Source organism: Eptesicus fuscus, chromosome 5, assembly GCF_027574615.1.
Source record: "Eptesicus fuscus isolate TK198812 chromosome 5, DD_ASM_mEF_20220401, whole genome shotgun sequence".
NCBI lineage: Eukaryota > Metazoa > Chordata > Mammalia > Chiroptera > Vespertilionidae > Eptesicus > Eptesicus fuscus.
In genome coordinates, this window is record NC_072477.1 from 106,576,441 (window position 1) to 106,594,109 (window position 17,669).

General features: G+C 47.0%; 1 protein-coding gene across 2 annotated transcripts in view; it reads right to left on the reverse strand.

Moving 5' to 3' along the window:
• Window positions 1–1,373: 1,373 nt before the first annotated feature.
• Window positions 1,374–17,669, reverse strand: part of SCAMP5 (secretory carrier membrane protein 5) — a 22,247-nt gene continuing 5,951 nt past the window's right edge. Inside the window, exons 2-9 of one of the 2 annotated variants that reach the window (XM_054716681.1) lie at window positions 15,606–15,691; window positions 9,557–9,734; window positions 7,971–8,012; window positions 7,075–7,203; window positions 4,039–4,195; window positions 2,810–2,911; window positions 2,231–2,348; window positions 1,374–2,056 (exon numbers count right to left, since the gene is read on the reverse strand). In XM_054716681.1, coding sequence (XP_054572656.1) covers window positions 1,862–2,056; window positions 2,231–2,348; window positions 2,810–2,911; window positions 4,039–4,195; window positions 7,075–7,203; window positions 7,971–7,977 — 708 coding nt within the window. In that variant the 5' untranslated portion in view covers window positions 7,978–8,012; window positions 9,557–9,734; window positions 15,606–15,691 and the 3' untranslated portion in view covers window positions 1,374–1,861. The remainder of the gene's footprint in view (window positions 2,057–2,230; window positions 2,349–2,809; window positions 2,912–4,038; window positions 4,196–7,074; window positions 7,204–7,970; window positions 8,013–9,556; window positions 9,735–15,605; window positions 15,692–17,669) is intronic. The other variant, XM_028133433.2, reaches the window with a different exon arrangement.

Below are 17,669 nucleotides of genomic sequence, written 5' to 3' on the forward strand. Positions count from 1 at the left end.
ATGAACCTAGACGTAGTGTACTACGGGCTGTAACAAAAGCTTTTTGGAGAGAAAGTGGTGGAGGAGAGAGCCAATCACACTCTGGCCCAAGCCTAAGGGACCATGAGAAAGAGAACTTCCCAGAGGCCCTGGCTCCATTATAGGAAAACGAAGTACCTGGAGCTCAAAGCTCAGGATCGTAACTGGAAGCCCAGGTGCTGGGTTCCAAGCTGGAGCCAGTCCACAGTGGCCAAGCAGGATTTGGTTCTTCAGGCCAAATACCCAGGTAGGAGAAGGGAGAGTGGGAAATGAGCAGCTACTCCTTGAGTGAGAATCCACTCCCCTCCGGGCCTCAGAGAGCTAGGGTCTTTAGTCTTTACCAGCAACATTCTCATAATGCTTCGAGTAGAATAGCCCCATAACCCTGAAATCACTGTCCTGGAAGAGAAAGGGGTCTGGCAGGGTGAGGAAGGGCCAAGAACCAAGGCCAGTAGGCAGAAGGTAGCAAGTTATCTTGATGTGAAAAAACAAACAAAAGCCAGAGAGGCTCCCTTCCCACCAATACTAACCTGAAATCCCACTCCAGCCACTGAGCCTGCTGAAAAGACTGGCCCTTTGCTTCTTCCTGGGCTCTAAGTTCAAGTGCCCAGAACTGCCGTGACCAAGAGCAAGCTGGCCCCCTCAATGGGCCATGCCTGCCCTCTCCTCCGATCTTCCCTCCAGGCCCCACCCTCTGAGCCTATCCCTTCTCCCAGAACCACACAGAGTAGCTACTGCTGCCAGGAATCCAACAGTCAGTCACTCAGAGACTCCTAGTACCTCCCGGCAGGCTTGAACCAGCCAGACCTCACCCAGGAAACAATAATTATTTACATGTCCTCTACTTCAGCTGTACCTCTGCCTGGACACCACCCAGTTCTTCAGGGAAGGCCGGGTGGCAGCATCAGGCCACAGCAGCTTGGGGTTTGGGGAGAGACTTAGGCAGAGGGGCTTGAGGGGTCTCTTGGAAGAGAAGCAGGGGAAACAGGATAGGAAAAAGAGGAGCCTGCCTCTACAGGCTTAGCTCTGAGAGTCAGGGAGATGACGCTGCAATGCCATTCCCCGGGAGTCAGGTGTCCAAAGGGCTCTGCCTCAGTGTGCCCTCCCACACCAGGGCTAAGGCTCAGCATTCCCATCTGCTTCTTGGATCTGGGAAGGGGCTCAGTCTCAGGAGCAGATACTGCTGTGCCATTCAGCATTGGGGAAGACAAAGAAAAGCCACACGGGGAAGAGAAAAATCCTGGGCAAGAGAATAGACCACAGGGAATGTGATGGCAGAAAGAGAGGAGGGGAAGGGAACTCAAATTAGGTGCAAGGGAAGACCCCCAGCCTGTCCCACCCTCCCACCCACCATGAGTGCTAAACAGTATCACTTCTCAATGAGACCAAAAGTGGAAACAGTTTCAACTCATAACCCTGGGGCTGGGGGGAGAGGGGGGAAGCGGGCTCTCGCTGCTATGCCTCCTGTCCCATGAGGGGTCCTTGGGCCAAGGTCAGAGGGAGTAGCCAGATGGAGGGTGGGGGGCTGATTTAGTTCTAAACATACATCTAACACCACAACCAAGACCTCCACTGCACACTACTTCACATGGGACATGGACACAACGACTACCGCAACATGGGCAGCTCCATGTGCAGCCTCTAGCTCTCAGAATGCTCAGAGCAAAATCCAAAGGGGCAGGGGATATATATATATATATTTTTTTTTCTTTGTACAAAGGAAAGGAGAAAAGGGTGAGGAGAAAAGGAAACGGAGAACCCTGCTTGGTCACCACAAGAGATTATGTGACTTGAGCCGCATCCCATCATCCCCCAGCCCTGCCTCCCAGTAGGCTTGGCTGGCTCACATCTCATTAGAGTATGTGTAGTTGGGGGTGGCAGAATATTGAGTCTGCGGCTGATTCATGGCACCCTGGGCCGCCCCCATGGCTGCATTCTGGGCTGCTTGCTGCACGTGTGGGTTCTTCCATGCCCCCGTGGTCCACTCCTCCTGAGCTTTGCTGAAACTTCCCCCACTGCCCCGGTAGAACTTATGAACCTGGAGGAGGAGGAGCACAAGGAAGAGTTAATCAAAGCTAGTCCCCCCTCCCACCTGTGCTCTGTGCATCAGCAGCAAAGTCCACCAAGCCATTCCAGCTAATCCCCGAGGAGACTTCTGGGTCACAGCCCCTTGCCAAAACCACCCCCTCTCACCCTTGAGGTAACCACGTACCATGCTGAGGGCAATGAAGGAAAAGACAGCCACGACTGTGAACATGATGGTGGGAATGAGCATCACCACCGCCGAGCCAACGTTTGTTCCAAAGAAGGCGATGGTGGCAATCCAGCCGCTGTAGGAAGAGGCCAGCTGTGAGGCTACCCAGCACGGTGAGGGGTACCCAGGAGCCACCCCACTATACACTAGAGCAAGGGACCGTCTCATTGTCACATGCAGGGACCATATTATTGGGTGCAAAGGAACCATCTTATTTATACCCACAGGGCCTATGTCAGTGGTTCAGAAAGAGTCCTCCCCATGGCTCAGGAGATGAACTCCTCAGACATAATGCTTCCTTTCCTTGGGTTCTCCCATAATTTTAGACACTCCTCAGCCCCCAGAAACCATTGTAAGGTCTTCTTCTCCTCGAATGCTATGGCTGTGTCTACTCCACTAGCTGGAATCCCGTCAAGCTTTCTATAATTCATAGTGTCCTCCCAGGCCAGGCAGCTTAGCATACGGAGGTAAGCAAAAGACATAACCAGGTGCCACCCATGCTAGCCATGGGTCAGCCCAGGTACCTCAGTCTCTTACCAGATGCCCCAGCCTGGGATGCCCACAGCCTGGATGATGCTCAGCACCAGCTGGGCCATGAAGGTGAAGAAAAATGCCATGAAGCTAAAGGAGCTGTCAGTCCTGCAACAAAGGAGATGGCTAACATCAGCGGGGCAGGGGGCCAGGGATTCCCTGCCTTCCGGCCCCCAAGCCCTTCCAAGTTTAAGTGAGTACACAGTGGACAGAGGATAGTCAAAAGCCTTAAATGAGAGGCCAAATGGGACAGTGTTTAGCTATGGATCTTTGCAGGGTTCCATGTTAGGTCTGTGTGTGCATTACTTAGGGAGACGTCTCTTCATGAACGGACCACCCACTGGTACATTGGTTTTGGGCCCAAATGGCACAAAAATAGATGGGCCCGTTGTGGCAGGAATAAATAGCCCACTGTCAAGAGGATGGACAATTCCATTGGCACCAACACTGCTAGCTCCACGGGTACACGGGTGGATGATCCCATATGCTTAGAGACAGAAAGTCCCACTGGTACTAAAATGGATACCCTATTGGTAATTTAATTGGCACAGAGTTAGAGAGTCTGTTTGGCAAAGACATCTGAGGCCCCGGGGATACTACAATGGCACCAAGACAGAGAGCCTTGTTGGTACATGGATGAATAGTCCAATTGGCACAAAGATTGAAAACTCTATTTGACACAAAGTGGACACCCATTGGCACCAAGACAGCTAGCCCAACTGACACATGGATGGGGGGTCTCTTTGGTACAGAGCTGGATGACCTCATTAGCACATAAATGGTATTACCAGAATATGGATGGCTAGTTCTACTGGTCCATGGATAGATGGGTCACTTGGCCTAAATCAGCTACCCTGTGGGTACAGGACAAGCATCTTCACCAAGACAGGTGGCCCCACTGGCAACATTTAACATGCAGCTGCCTGGGGAAGGACATACTAAAATAGGCCTGGTCTCTACTCCATGTTGCCCACACCTAAGGGCAGAGTGATGAAGAAAGGAACTAAAAGGAAGGCTCTGACTCCCAGCCCTCTCATCCCAGCCTAGAGCGCCCAGGAAGCCCAAATCTTACCTGGCAGTCTGAGCTGAGGGTGAACAGGGAAAGTAAGTTTGGGAGATGGCAAGAAAACCAACCAAACAAACAAACAAAAAAAAAGTGAGAAAACATGGAGAGAAGAGATGGGAAGGTAAGCAAAGAGGAGGGTTAGGAGCCGGGGTCAGCACCAACCACTTACTTGAAGGCCTTGTAAATGGGCCGAAACCAGCAGACGTAGGAGCAGGGTGTGAAGAGGATGAGCCAGAGAAAGGCGAGGCCAAAGTTGGTGGCTCCCCCACCTCCAATCAGCCACGCGAGACAGCCCACCAGGTTCACCGCCAGCGTGACGCTGTTCACTGCAGACCCAGGAGCACATGCACACACAGAGACATACACCAGACATGAACACAAACACCAGGCCCATGCAGAGATACATGAGCACCCAGACACAGATACACACATCCACAACTCAAGACATAACAATCAAACACATGCAAACAGAGAGATACAGACACACAAAACACATGCATACCACATTTATACATATTCACACCCATGACCCACATCAGTGAACACACACACACACACACACACACACACACACACACACGAGTACAGACTGTAAGAAAGAAGTCTGGGAGCTCAGACCACCCCTCCCCATGTCCACTCCTAGGGAATCTGAGAAACCCAGAGAACAAAGAGTCTCCAGAGCAGGAATCCAGAGCTTCAGCCCAGCAAGCCCCACTGAAGGGCTCCGAAGCCTCAGGGTAGTAGAAATGTTCTTTTCCTTTTACGAATGACCTCAGCCCCTGACCCTGCAGGATCCACAGCAATCACCAAGGCCAAGGCATAGGAAACCCACCTTACATCTTCTCTTGCAAGGTAGGGGCACAAAAAGGGGAAAGTAAAAGGCCTTGTGGAAACATCTATTCAAGCACTGCATAATCTGCCCTGTACTTACTGGGGCAGGCAATAGTGGCTGGAATCTCAGTCTTTAATCCATTTTTTAGACAACTATCATGCTACCCACTCAAAGAAGCCTTCCTTCACTCCCGCAGCCTTGCTCATCTCCATCCCTCTGATCTCTCACAGACCTGGGCTGCTCTCATGGTTCCTCAAGTACAAATCCCAGCCCACCCACCAGACTGGAAGCTCCCTAAGAGCAATACCCAGGCTCCCCCTCCTCTGTGCCCACACAATTTAGCTGAACCACAAAATCACAGTCTCAATGAGTCACAGCCATTCAGGACCTCAAAGACTCCTTCCTCATCTGATGCTGGCATTAACACACACCCAAGTCTTCTGACACAAGGTAATCCCTTCCTGGAACATTAGGCTGGGTCCCTTTATGGCTCCACAAAGACCTGCTGAATAAACAACGGAAGAGGGGTTCAAATGCAGCTTCAAACACCCAGGCATCTACCGTACTGGCTTCTGAATAGAGCCCTTAAGCATCTCAAGGGTTATATACATTTCTTTGGGAGCAAAGCCTCTGGCAGACACCTAGAGAGGACTTAGGAAGATATTTATAGCCCTTAATCCAGCTCCTGAATGAGATCTTCTCAGGGACAGAATTCTCAGAGCCCAGGGTCGGGTGAAATGCTCCCCAAGTCTGCTCTGACAACACCGACACTCTGCAGGTACACCCATCTCGGGTCCCTCATTATAAGATTGAACATTTCTTCCTATACATTCAGCTGCATTTCCTCCTTTCCTGTTTACTGCCCCCAAATTTCCTGGAACCTTGGTGTTCTTACTGATTTTATTTGCTCTTTACATAAACTACACATTAACCTGTTTTAATATTGGTCTACACCTCTCTTCCCAGTCCCGTCTCTCTCTAGCTCAGTAGATCTAGTTGCCTCTCCTGCAATTATTCTACCAGTTCTTTGGAATTCATATCCATTGACTTGGCTACTCTCTCTCTAGCCATCAACTTTTTTCTATCTCTACTCCTCTCTTTATCTGGCTTAGATGCCATAATTCTCATTTTCTTATTTCCTCCCCTGCCCTGTCATCTGAGCACACTCCCCCTGGATGAACACAACTCCCATCTGGACCTGAACTGACTGTTACTAGGGAAAAAAAGGAGACCCCACCCCAAAGGCCTGATAGACTATAAATTCATGGCAGTCAATCTCAAACGGACCCATGCATGGTCAATAAATTTTGAATAGTGTCCCTACCCTGTGTCCACAAACATGCCGTCTTTCTAATCCCAGTCTCCTCAAATCTCCTCACCCCACTTCTACATCCTATTTTAATGGAAAAATTCTCTTCAGAACATCTACAGACCTACCCACACCTGCCCCATCCCTTCTTTCTCTCATGTTACATGGGGGGAAATGACCCATGGCCACCCAAAGGCCACGCCAGGACTTGAAACTGAGTTTGTCTGTCCCCATATTCTTTCTACCATTCCATGAAGGACCTGTTGCAAAGACAGTCTTCTTTCTCACCTTCCTGGCACAATTAATCTCCCCACAGGTAAGTAGCTAAGTGCAGGCCTGACTCAAGGCAACATCACTTGTGGCAGACCCTGGCTAAGGTCACCCTGCGATGTCTGGTGTTCCCTGGGACTGGTACCCAGCATAGGACAGCCAGATTCCTCTCCTTGCACATGCCAAAAAGGTACCTGTGACCCAGCCTGGACACATCCAAGTCTCATCTCCCTAAGATGATACCTTTCCCACCAACCTGCCATAGGTCATCAGAAACTAGGGCCTTTAAATACTTGACCTCAAAGTCTTAGAACATTGGAAGTTCTCAGAGTCCATACAGAGCTCTATCTGCGTGGAACCACAGCAATCACTGAGACAACACCCTCTTCTACAAATGAGAAACCTGTTGCTTGGGAAGTGGAGCAACCAGCCCAGCTTGATCTCCAAGGAAGCAAGAAAAATGAGGCTTAAGGGAAGAACCCTCTCCAATCCAGAATGCTGAGGTTCCCTAGAAAACTACTCCAGGGGGAAAGGAAAGGGAGAGCAAGAGACAAAGACCCTTATCCAAATGGTCTGTGAATGGGAGATGGGGGTTGGTGGGAGGAGAGGCCTAGATCTTGGGGTTGAGGGAAACTGAGGCCCAACTGGGGAGTGGGCCCACGAAAGGAGCCTTTTGGGAGTGGGGGTGGGGGGTGGGGAGTGGAGAATTACTGGCCCATGCAGATGCTGCAAGTGGAGCTAAAATGATAGCCAGCCTGTGGGACCCCACCCGGACCGCCATCCACAGCACTCACACATCCAGAGGTAGTAGAGGCGCTTGGTCAGGCTGAGGTGCTGGGGGGGGATGTCTGCCTCGAAGTCCTGGTAGAAACACGGCTTCAGCGGGATGAATTTGGGCAGTGGTGGGAAGTTGTTCACTCTTTCTGTGGGTAAAGCACATCACAGGACAGCACCTTGAATGTTCTCCCCCACAATCCAGTGTCACCATGTTTTCCCTGGCCTAGGCCGCTTTGCTATCCTTACCCAACAACCCATGCTTCCTCCGGGAGGTGTGAGGTTCCCAAAGTAACCAAGGCCTCAACGTAGTATCACTGCCTCTCAGGAGAAAAACAGTAAATGCTGTCCATCAGGCGTTCAGCATTCTCCTCGGCAGGGAGCCAGTTTCAGGCAGAAGTTGGAAGGGTTAGTCTGGAAATGGGGGTTCTAGCCTCAACTCCAATATTCTGCTCTTGAGCCAGTCACCACCCCTCTCCAGATCTCAGTTTATCCAGTTGAGCTAAACAGTCCCTAAAATTCCCTGCAGCTCTCGCATTCTGTACCTGAACCTTGAAAAACCAGACAACTCAGACACCAGAAGGACAAGGTCTCGGAGTAATAGAGAGCGATGGTGACAGAGGGGACAAGGGCTGTACCCCCCATGCCGCTCATCAGTCCAATGGCCAATAAGAACAGGGCATCAGGATGCTTGATCCCTGTTCCCCAGGGTCAGAGATCTGACAGAGGGCTAGACAGTGTCATGCTCAGGGTCACCGATAGACAGGCCCACGTGGGGAGCCAGGGGAAACCTGTGGACCAAAGGACAGAAAGAACCTGACCTCCAAACACTAGGGAAGATAAGGGGACTAGGAAGAGGTCCAACCACCCTATGCTTACTTGAATGTCTTACCCACCTGGCCGGCCCTCTCCTTACCTGCCATGATGGCACCAGCTGGCCCAGCCTCTGTGTTCTGAACTAGAAGGAAAGAAAAGCCAGAGAAGGATGAGGATCATGGCCCATCCTAACGCGGTCCTTTTCTCAGCCCCAGCCAGGCTGGATGCTCCCTGGGGCAGGGCCCTGTTCCCACTCTCACAATGGGATGAACCCAATGGAGGCATCTCCCACCTCACAGAGCAATCATTCCACCAGCTACCTCCTTCCAGGCGTTCCTGCCCTTTGCCACATGGCACAAAGTCTAACCACAGAAAACCCCATCCAAGGGTAGGAAAGAAACCTAGAACGGGACCATGCAGGGAAAGGCAAGTGACAGAAAGGGCCTGAGGGTACTAGAGACTTCTGAAAGAGGAAATTCTATTCCTTGGTGCTGAACACAGCAGAGCCCTGGCCTCAGTCATAGGCTGAGCTCCTCTTCCTCCCGCCTTTGCCTTTGGTCATTTGTTCACTTATTGGGGATTTATAATCTGCCAGGCACTGGGGGAAAAGCATGAATAAGAAAGATGTAGTCCCTGCCTTTAAATGAAACAGTCAATAACCTCTGCAGTAAATAATATAAAAGGGAAGGATGGCTGCTATGAAAACATACACAGCATATATCAAGGTGATCTAACCTGGCCTGGAGAGTCAGAAATTAAATATAATCAGTAAGAGGTGACCTGAAGACCACAGAGGAGTTGCTCAGGGCAGGGCAGCCTTCTGGACAGAGAGGAAAGCTCACAGAGATCCTGCTGCAGGATCTCTCACTTTTAAACAAGGGAAAGAAGGCCACTGTGGCCAAGGTAGAGTGCAAACGAGGAAATAGCAGGAGTGTGGGGCTGGAGAGATGAGGTGGGCAGGGAGTGATGCTTGAGGCCCTTAGGAGCAAGTATGAAGGGGCCCTGAGATGGATTTGGGAATTGGGGTGAGAGAGGCAATTAAGAAGATTTCCTGCCAGCCTTAGCCAGTTAGGCTCAGTGGATAGAGTGCTGGCCTGAGGACTGAAGGGTCCTGGGTCTGATTTTGGTCAAGGATACATACCTTGGTTGGAGGCTCGAACCCTGGCCCTGGTCTGGGCGTGTGTGGGAGGCAACCAATCGATGTGTCTCTCTCACATCGATGTTTCTCTCTGTCTCTCCCCATTCCTTCCACTCTCTCTAAATACCAATGGGAAAATATCCTCGAGTGAGGATTAACAAAAAACAAAAAGAAGAAGATTTTCTGCCAGCTTCAACACTGGGGGACGAGGGCCTGTTAACAGAGAGCCCCATCATAGGAGGCAATCCATGAGAAAAGATGCAGGATCCTGGGGAAGACAAATAGCTGCCACTGACTTGCCAAGTCCAAGGTGTTGTGAGACCCCCAGAGAGGCTGCTTTGTAGGCAATGGGGATTTTCCAGTTGGAAGTTTCAGCAGGGGGGCCTGTTCTGAGACATACATTAAGTGAGTTAAGGCTAAGGAGGTGAATGAGCAATCAACTCACTAAAACAGAAATTGGTGGAGCTAGATGCACAGTCAAAATCAGAAAATGGTCTATGACCAAGCGCTAAGGCAATGCAACATTTAAAAGTTGGATAGAACCTGACCAGTGTGGCTCAGTGGTTGAGCGTCGACCTATGAACCAGGAGGTCACGGTTCAATTCCCAGTCAGCGCACATGCCCAAGTTGCAAGCTCGATCCCTGGTGTGGGGCATGCTGAAGGCAGTCGATCAATGATTCTCTCTCATCACTGATGTTTCTCTGTCTCTTCCTCTCCCTCCCTCTCTGAAATCAATAAAAAAATATATATATTTTTAAAGTTGGATAGAGATTTCTATAAAGTTTAAAAACAGACAAAACAAATCTATGGTGTTAGTGCTGGTTACAAAGAGGTGTTGGTTTTGTGAAAATTCATCAAGTATACAATTATGATTTGTGTACTTTCCTATTTGTTATATTTCAATTAAAAGTTTGTTTTTATTTTGTTTGTTTGTGTGTTTTTTGTTAATTCTCACCAGAGGATATTTTTCCATTGATTTTTAGGGAGAGTGGGAGGAGAGGGAAAGACAGAAACATCGATGTGAAAGAAGCACATCGATTGGTTGCCTCCTGCAGGAGCCCGAACCCTGACCAGGGCCCAGGCTGGGGAGAAGCCTGAAACCAAGGTACGTGCCCTTGACCAGAATCGAACCTGGGACTCTTTGGTCCACAGGCTGACGCTCTATCCACTGAGCCAAACCAGCTAGGGCTAAAAGTTTGTTTTTAAAAAAGAAAAACCCTCCTAGAGCTCCAGTCATATTTCTCTGGATCCAATGAAAAGTTTGGGCAATTATAATCTTTTGTGGCCCCTTTGTGATGAAACCAAATCCTATATAATAAAAGCCTGCCCTAGCCAGCTTGGCTCAGTGGATACAGTGTCAGCCTACGGACTGAAGGGTCCCAGGTTCGATTCTGGCCAAGGGCACATGCCTGGGTTGCGGACTCGATCCCCAGTAGGGGGTGTGCAGGAGGCAGCTGACCAATGATTGTCTCTCATCAATGATTCTCTCTCATCATTGATGTTTCTCTCTACTCCTTTCCTCTCTGAAATCAATAAAGAAATATATTTTTAAAAAATAAAAAATAAAAGTCTAAGGTGGGGGCTTGCCCAAGGTGGGAATGGCTGGGGGGGGGGGGGTGGTCAATTGGGGGAAAAGGAGACATATGTAAAACTTTAGACAATAAAATAAAAGCCTAATGTGCTAAGTGTCCGGTCATCCAGTTGGCTGTTCAACCAAACAAAGCATAATATGTTAATGATATGCTAAGGCCGCTTAACTGCTCGCTATGACATGCACTGACCACTAGGGGGCAGTCGACTGGTTGACCAGTTGCTATGACCTGCACCAGGGGGCAGACTCTCCGACCTGTAGGTTAGCTTGCTGCTGGGGTCTAGCCTATTGGGACTGAGAGAGATGGGCCGGACATGCCCTGGGGCCCTCACGCGGTCCCTCCCAGCTGGCCAACCTCCCACATCCCTCCCCAGCCTTGATCGTGCACCGGTGGGGTCCCTCAGCCTGGCCTGTGCCCTCTCGCAATCTGGGACCCCTCGGGAGATGTCGGAGAGCTGGTTTCGGCCTGATGGCGGAATGACCGGTCGCTATGACATGCACTGACCATCAGGGGGCAGACACTCAACGCAGGAGCTGCCCCTGGTGATCAGTGTGCTCCCACAGGGGGAGCTCCACTTAGCCAGAAACCGGGCTCACGGCTGGCAAGCACAGTGGCAGTGGTGGGAGCCTCTTCCGCCTCCGCAGCTGCACTAAGGATGTCCAACTGACGGCTCCTGGACTGCAAGAGGGTGCAGGCCGGGCTGAGGGACACCCCCCAAGTGCACAAATTTTGTGCACTGGGCCTCTAGTACAGATATAAAAACCCAAAACATCTACCACAAAAGGAAAAAAAGACAAGCATGATAGGGACCCACATGAAATGATACCCTTACACAGTTGCATTAATTGTAGCATTGTTTGTAAAACCAAAAGATTAGAAACAATCCGCATTATTAAAGAGGACTGATTAAATAAATGGTACAGTCATACAATAGACTGCTCTGCAGCTATTTTTTAAAAAAATACTGATATGGCCCTAGCCAGTTTGGCTCAGTGGATAAAGCATCAGACTGCGGACTGAAGGATTCCAGGTTCGATTCTGGTCAAGGGCACATGCCCGGATTATGGGCTTGATCCCCAGTAAGGGGCGTGCAGGAGGCAGCCAATCAATGATTCCCTCTCATCATTGATGTTTCTATATCTCTCTCCCTCTCCCTTCCTCTCTGAAATCAATAAAAATGTATTTTTAAAAAATTATTAAAAAAATACTGATATGGAAAGATCTCCACAATTACTAGTCATTTAAAAAATGCAAGATGTTGAACAGTCTATATAATATGCTACCATTCACATTAAATAAAAGGGGGGGGGCGCCTTGGTCAGGTGGCTCAGTTGGTTAGTGTCATCCTGTACATCGAAAGGATGAGGGTTCAATCCCCAGTCAGGGCACACACCTAGGTTGCAGGTTCGATCCCTGGGGCGCATATGGGAGACAACCAATCAATGTTTCGCTTTCACATCAATGTTTCTCTCTCTCTCTCTCTCTCTCTCTCTCTCTCTCTCTCTCTCTCACCAATAAACATGTCCTGGTGGGAGGGTAAATAAATAATTTTTTAAGAAAGAAAAAAACAAAATACAGACAAGTATAAATAGTATGCCACCTTTTATGTAAGAAATAAAGAGAAAGAAGAAAATGCATATTAATTAGCTTATTTTTGCAAAAGAAACATGGGAAGAATAAACCAGAAACAAATGACACAGTAACCTACACGATGGAAGGGATGGGAGGAGTCATGAAACTTCTCTAGGTAAAGATTTTTACATACTTTTGTACATATAATGTCTTACGCATTCAAAAACTTACACCAGAAATAAACCCTAAAGTTGAAATAAACAAAAACAAATGAAGTTGACACAACCATGGAAAAAAGAATTAGCCAAGTAACTTGTCACAGTACTCTGTGTTCTCTCAGAGAGAGATATCTCAAGGGCAAAATCACTGGAAAAATATCTTATATGTTAACAGGTTTTCTGTTACTGTTGGTACCAATGTGGTGATTCTGAAACTTTGTCATGTGTACTATACGAGAAAGCTATGAGTAAGTGTGTGTTAATGGGAACCTGGGTTTTCACTGTTAGAGTATGAAGACAGAATATAGAATGTGGGAAGGTAAAAAGATCCCTGTGATGTTGGATTTGAATTGGAGGTATCAGTATGACTTTAAAAATATCTATGGCTGGTCCCAAACCAAGACTAATACAAGGTTAGCCTAGAACATCTTGTAGTGCCAGAAATGAGTTATTCAACGAATGGAGGCATGTAAAAAGGACACCAGTCTGAAGCGGCTACCACCAGCTAAATTTGGGACCATTAAGAGTATCAAAAGTAGTAATAACAATAATATAACATACTGAATTTTAAAAAATAATTTATGAGTCCAAAGTGACACTCTTATTTTTAAAAGAGAGGGGAAAGGGAAAAAAGAAAGCTCTTCTTTGCATAAGAATGCTAGCTATGAATGTAAAAGAATTAAAAGACTCTCCCAATTTTGCAATCACTAAGGAAATAGCTGATCAGGCAAGGATCATCAATAAACTAGAGGCCCAGTGCATGAAATTCATGCATGAGTAGGGTCCCTAGGCCTGGCCAGTGATCAGGGCCGATCTGTAGGGCGACCAGTGGGACGATCGGGGGGGGGCCCCCACTGGCACCCACCTTGGCCGGCCTGGGGCCTGCCGGCTGGGGGCAGTTCCTGCATTGAGTGTCTGCCCCCTGGTGGTCAGTGCACATCATAGCAACTGGTTGTTCTGCCATTCAGTCAATTTGCATATTAGGCTTTTATTATATAGGACGCTAAACCTTTCACTGGGTGAAAGATTGTTTGCAGAAAGAGAGTCACAGAGTCTCAAAGTACTAGGCCAGAGATGACTGAATTACAAAAGGAAACAGGCACTTACCCTGTGAAGAAAGCTAGAGAAGCCACCTTAACCAGATGATCAAACTAAACCTCACCAATCATGAGATAAATGGACACTATGGCCTCCCAATGTGATGCAGGGAGACTGCACAGCATCACCTGTGTAGTATCCAGGCCCCAAAATGTTTAACCTGAATCTAATCATGAGGAACAATCAGACAAACCCAAGTTGTGAAGCATTCTAAAACCTACAATGACCCGGACTATTGAAAAAATGCCAACATCTGAAAAGAAAAAAATAATGTTTAAGAGATAAGGGATTGTCTAAACTAATGGAGACTAAAGTACATGGCAATGGAAACCAATGTGTAAACCTGGATTAAGGGAAATACTATAAAGAACATCACTGAGGGGGGAAAAAATCACTGGAGTAACAAAGGAAACTTGAATATAGACTCTAAACTAGATAATATTGTGCCTATGTTACATTTCTAGGGTGGATAATAGTATCAAGGTTGTAGGACATGCCCTGTTCTTAGGAAAGATGTGCTCCAGTGTTTAGGGGAAAAGTATCATGATGTTACTTCAAATAGTTCGTAAAAGAAGAAATGATAAAGTGATAGAGATAGACAGAATCAAAGCAAATGTAGCACATGTTCACAACTGGTGCATCTGGGTGAAACTATATACAGTAAAAAGTGCCCCTTCTACGGCCTTTCACTTGGGTATACGGTAACTGCACAATAAAGCAATTCACATTTAATATTATTATTTCAGTAGGAGTCCTCTTTTATCTAATGTAATTGAGACCAAAAGTTGGTCAATTAAACAAAAAGTCAGAGTCTCATTTAAAATATGTATTTGGCCCTGGCTGGTTTGGTTCAGTGGACAGAGCATCAGCCTGCGGACCAAAGGGTCCCAGGTTTGACTCGGGGCACACACCTTGGTTACAGGGTCCTACCCAGCCCGGGTCCTGGTCGGGCGCGTGCAGGAGGCAACCGATCAATGTGTTTCTCTCACATCAATGTTTCTCTCCGTCTTTCCTTTTCTCTTCAACTCTCTCTAAAAGACCAATGGAAAAATATCCCCGGGTGAGGATTAACAAAAATAAATAAATAAATAAATAAATAAATAAATAAATAAATAAATACCTGCTCATTATTTAAGAAAAATAAATAAGTAAAATGGTAAGTATTTGGTCTGACCGGTGTGGGTCAGTGGTTAAGCATCAACCTATGAACCAGGAGTTGACAGTTTAATTCCCGGTCAGGGCACATGCCCATGTTTTGGGCTCAATCCCCAGTAGGGGGTGCACAGGAGGCAGCTGATCAATGATTCTCATCATTGATGTTTTTCTATCTCTCTCTACCGCACCCTTCCTCTCTCTGTAATCAATAAAAACATTTTTTAAAAAGTGTTCCTTTTAGTATTTCTTCAACTTCAGCATGAAAGTTGAAAAATATGAATAATGTTCAGTCATGGGTGGGTTATAACACATTGAATGAAAATAATGTACAGGTTTGGGGTGACATACAAAAGAAAGGGAGAGAGGAAAGGGAAAGTTCTAATAATAGAAAGAATCACAGAATTTTTAAAAAGTCACCATTTGCAGCCCTTGTATAAGAACTGATACAAGCAAGGATGATCAATGGCTGTTAATAAGAGAATCACACAGTTTGAGTACCACCCCCTAGATTAGTTATAAATCACAACAGAGAAAAAGTAGTTCAATAACGAGAAGATCTGGCAGACCACGCAACTAAATTTAGCATTTCTGGTAACGAGACCAAAGGACATCACGAATCTCCCGACTCACAGAAAGACACAGGAACATCGATGTAGTGCTGTTCCCAAAATGTTTACTTTGAAAATAGTATGAAAAAATATCCTGAAAAATCCAGATTGTGGAAAATTCTCCAAGACAAATGTTAATGTCATGAAAGACAAAAAATTGGTAGGGGGACTCATCTAAATTAAAAGAAGATTTAAGAGACACACAGCCAAATGCAATGAATGATCCTTTAGTGAACCCTAGAATTTTAAATACAGCTCTAAAGGACATGTTGAGGACAAGCAGAGAAATCTGAAAATAGATTGCATAGTAGGTATCATTATTCAATGTTAGATTTCTTAGGTGTTGTGGTTACCTAGGAGAATATCTTTGTTCTTAGGAGATACATGCTGAAGTATTTACAGGTACAGTGTCTTGTCTGCAACTTACTTTCAAATGGTTCTGCAAAAAAAAAAAAAAGAATAAAAAAGATAAGTAGGTAAAGCAAATGTGACAAAATATTAATAATTGATGAATCTAGGTGACGTACCTTAGTACAGGTGTTCATTGCTCTATTTTTTAAACCTTTCTGTAGCTTTGAAATTTTTCAAAATAAAATATTGAGGGGAAAAAATACACACACACACACACACACACACACACACACACAGTGGGGCAAAAGTAGGTTTAGAGTTGTGTGTATGAGAAACACTGAGTTTATTCTTGCACTATTATTTATTAACTAGTGGCCCTGCACGAATCTGTGCACGAGTAGCTCGCTGCCGCTTGCCTCAGCTGGGGATAGGACTAGGGGCCCAGCACACAAGGAGGCACCCTGTGGGCTGCCGGGGGAGTCAGGCTGGACCGCCCCGCGGGCTGCCGGGACCCACGCCTGACTGGCGTCACGGGCGGCCAGAACTCGTGCCTGACTTCCGCCCCAAGCCCCCCTTTCCCCACCCCTGCCTGTGTTCACTCTGGGGCCGGTGCGGTGGCTCGGCCAGCCCCAGGTCCCCCTGGCTCCCCTGCCTGTGTCCGCCCCTGCCGGCTTGGGCAGGGCCCCCTGTCTCTGTCTCCGTCTCCGCTCCGGGCCTCACCTGTGCGTGCAACCTCCTCCTGTCCAGTCTTTCCATTATGGCGTCCCGAACTAATTTGCATATTATCTCTTATATATATTAAGATCATTGTGTTATTTTCCATATGAATAACTGTAAACCTACTTTTGCCCCACCCTATATGTATTTGGTAATATATACCCAAAGAATCTCTAGTAGGATATCAAGGGGGGGAAATGTGGCTTCCTGGGGGACAGAGAAACTGAATAGATGTGAAGCAAGTGGGGAGAAAGAATGGTTACTATGTATCTTTAGACTATCTACCCCAAGACACCATGGATTTTAAGAGAGAGTGTTAATTTTATTTACATACACAAAAAGAAATACTGCCAAATTATAATTTTAAAATGCCAAAATTTTTAAGACACAGATATTAAAATGTTTTCTGAAATATCAAAATGTTCATTTTAGTACTGATGAAATTTGGGACATCTTTTCAAATTATGAATCATGTGAAAGTATTTATTACCTTTTGAAAAATAAATGGAAAAAAGGTCAGACAAAAGAGGATGAGCTGGCAAAGAATGAGAGGAAGCAACTGATGAGGCAGAAGAGAGTGGAGTCTCCAAAGTCAGTAGACAGTGAACAAATATGACAGCAGGAAAAGGGCTGGGCTGAAATGTTCATTATTCTCAGTAACATCAAATCATCTGTGATCCCAGAAAGAATTGCTTTGGAAGGATGGGGATGGGAGTGGCAGGCAAATGAGATCTATATCGAACAGGTAAGCAGGTGTAGACAGCTCTTTGAAAAAGGCTGCCTATGCCTAGGAAGAGACCAGAGAGAGAGAAGGCACTAGCTAGGCGGGACATAGGGTCCAGGAAGAGATATGGCTGGTGGTTGTTTAAGATGGAAATAAACAAGCTAGAGATGTGAAGGATCCAGGGAAAAAGGTGCAATTACAACAGACCAGGCGTCCTCAAACTACGGCCCGAGGGCCACATGCGGGTGTTTTTGCCGTTTTGTTTTTTTACTTCAAAATAAGATATGTGCAGTGTGCATAGGAATTTGTTCATAGTTTTTTTTTAAATTATAGTCCGGCCCTCCAACGGTCTGAGGGACAGTGAACTGGCCCCCTGTTTAAAAGGTTTGAGGACCCCTGCAATAGACAGAAGTTAACCCTTTAAAAAGGAGAAGCATGGGACCCAGTGCAAGGAGGTAAGACAAGCCTCAATCCTAAAAGGGAGGAAGGAGAGCATGATGCAAGCAGATGCAGGCAGGCTTAAGGCCTTGGAAAGGAGAGTGAGAGTCCCAGGTATCTGCTTCAATTTTTTCTGTAATATTGGAGACATTGGAGTTGAGAGGAGGAAGTCAGAGTGGAGGATCCA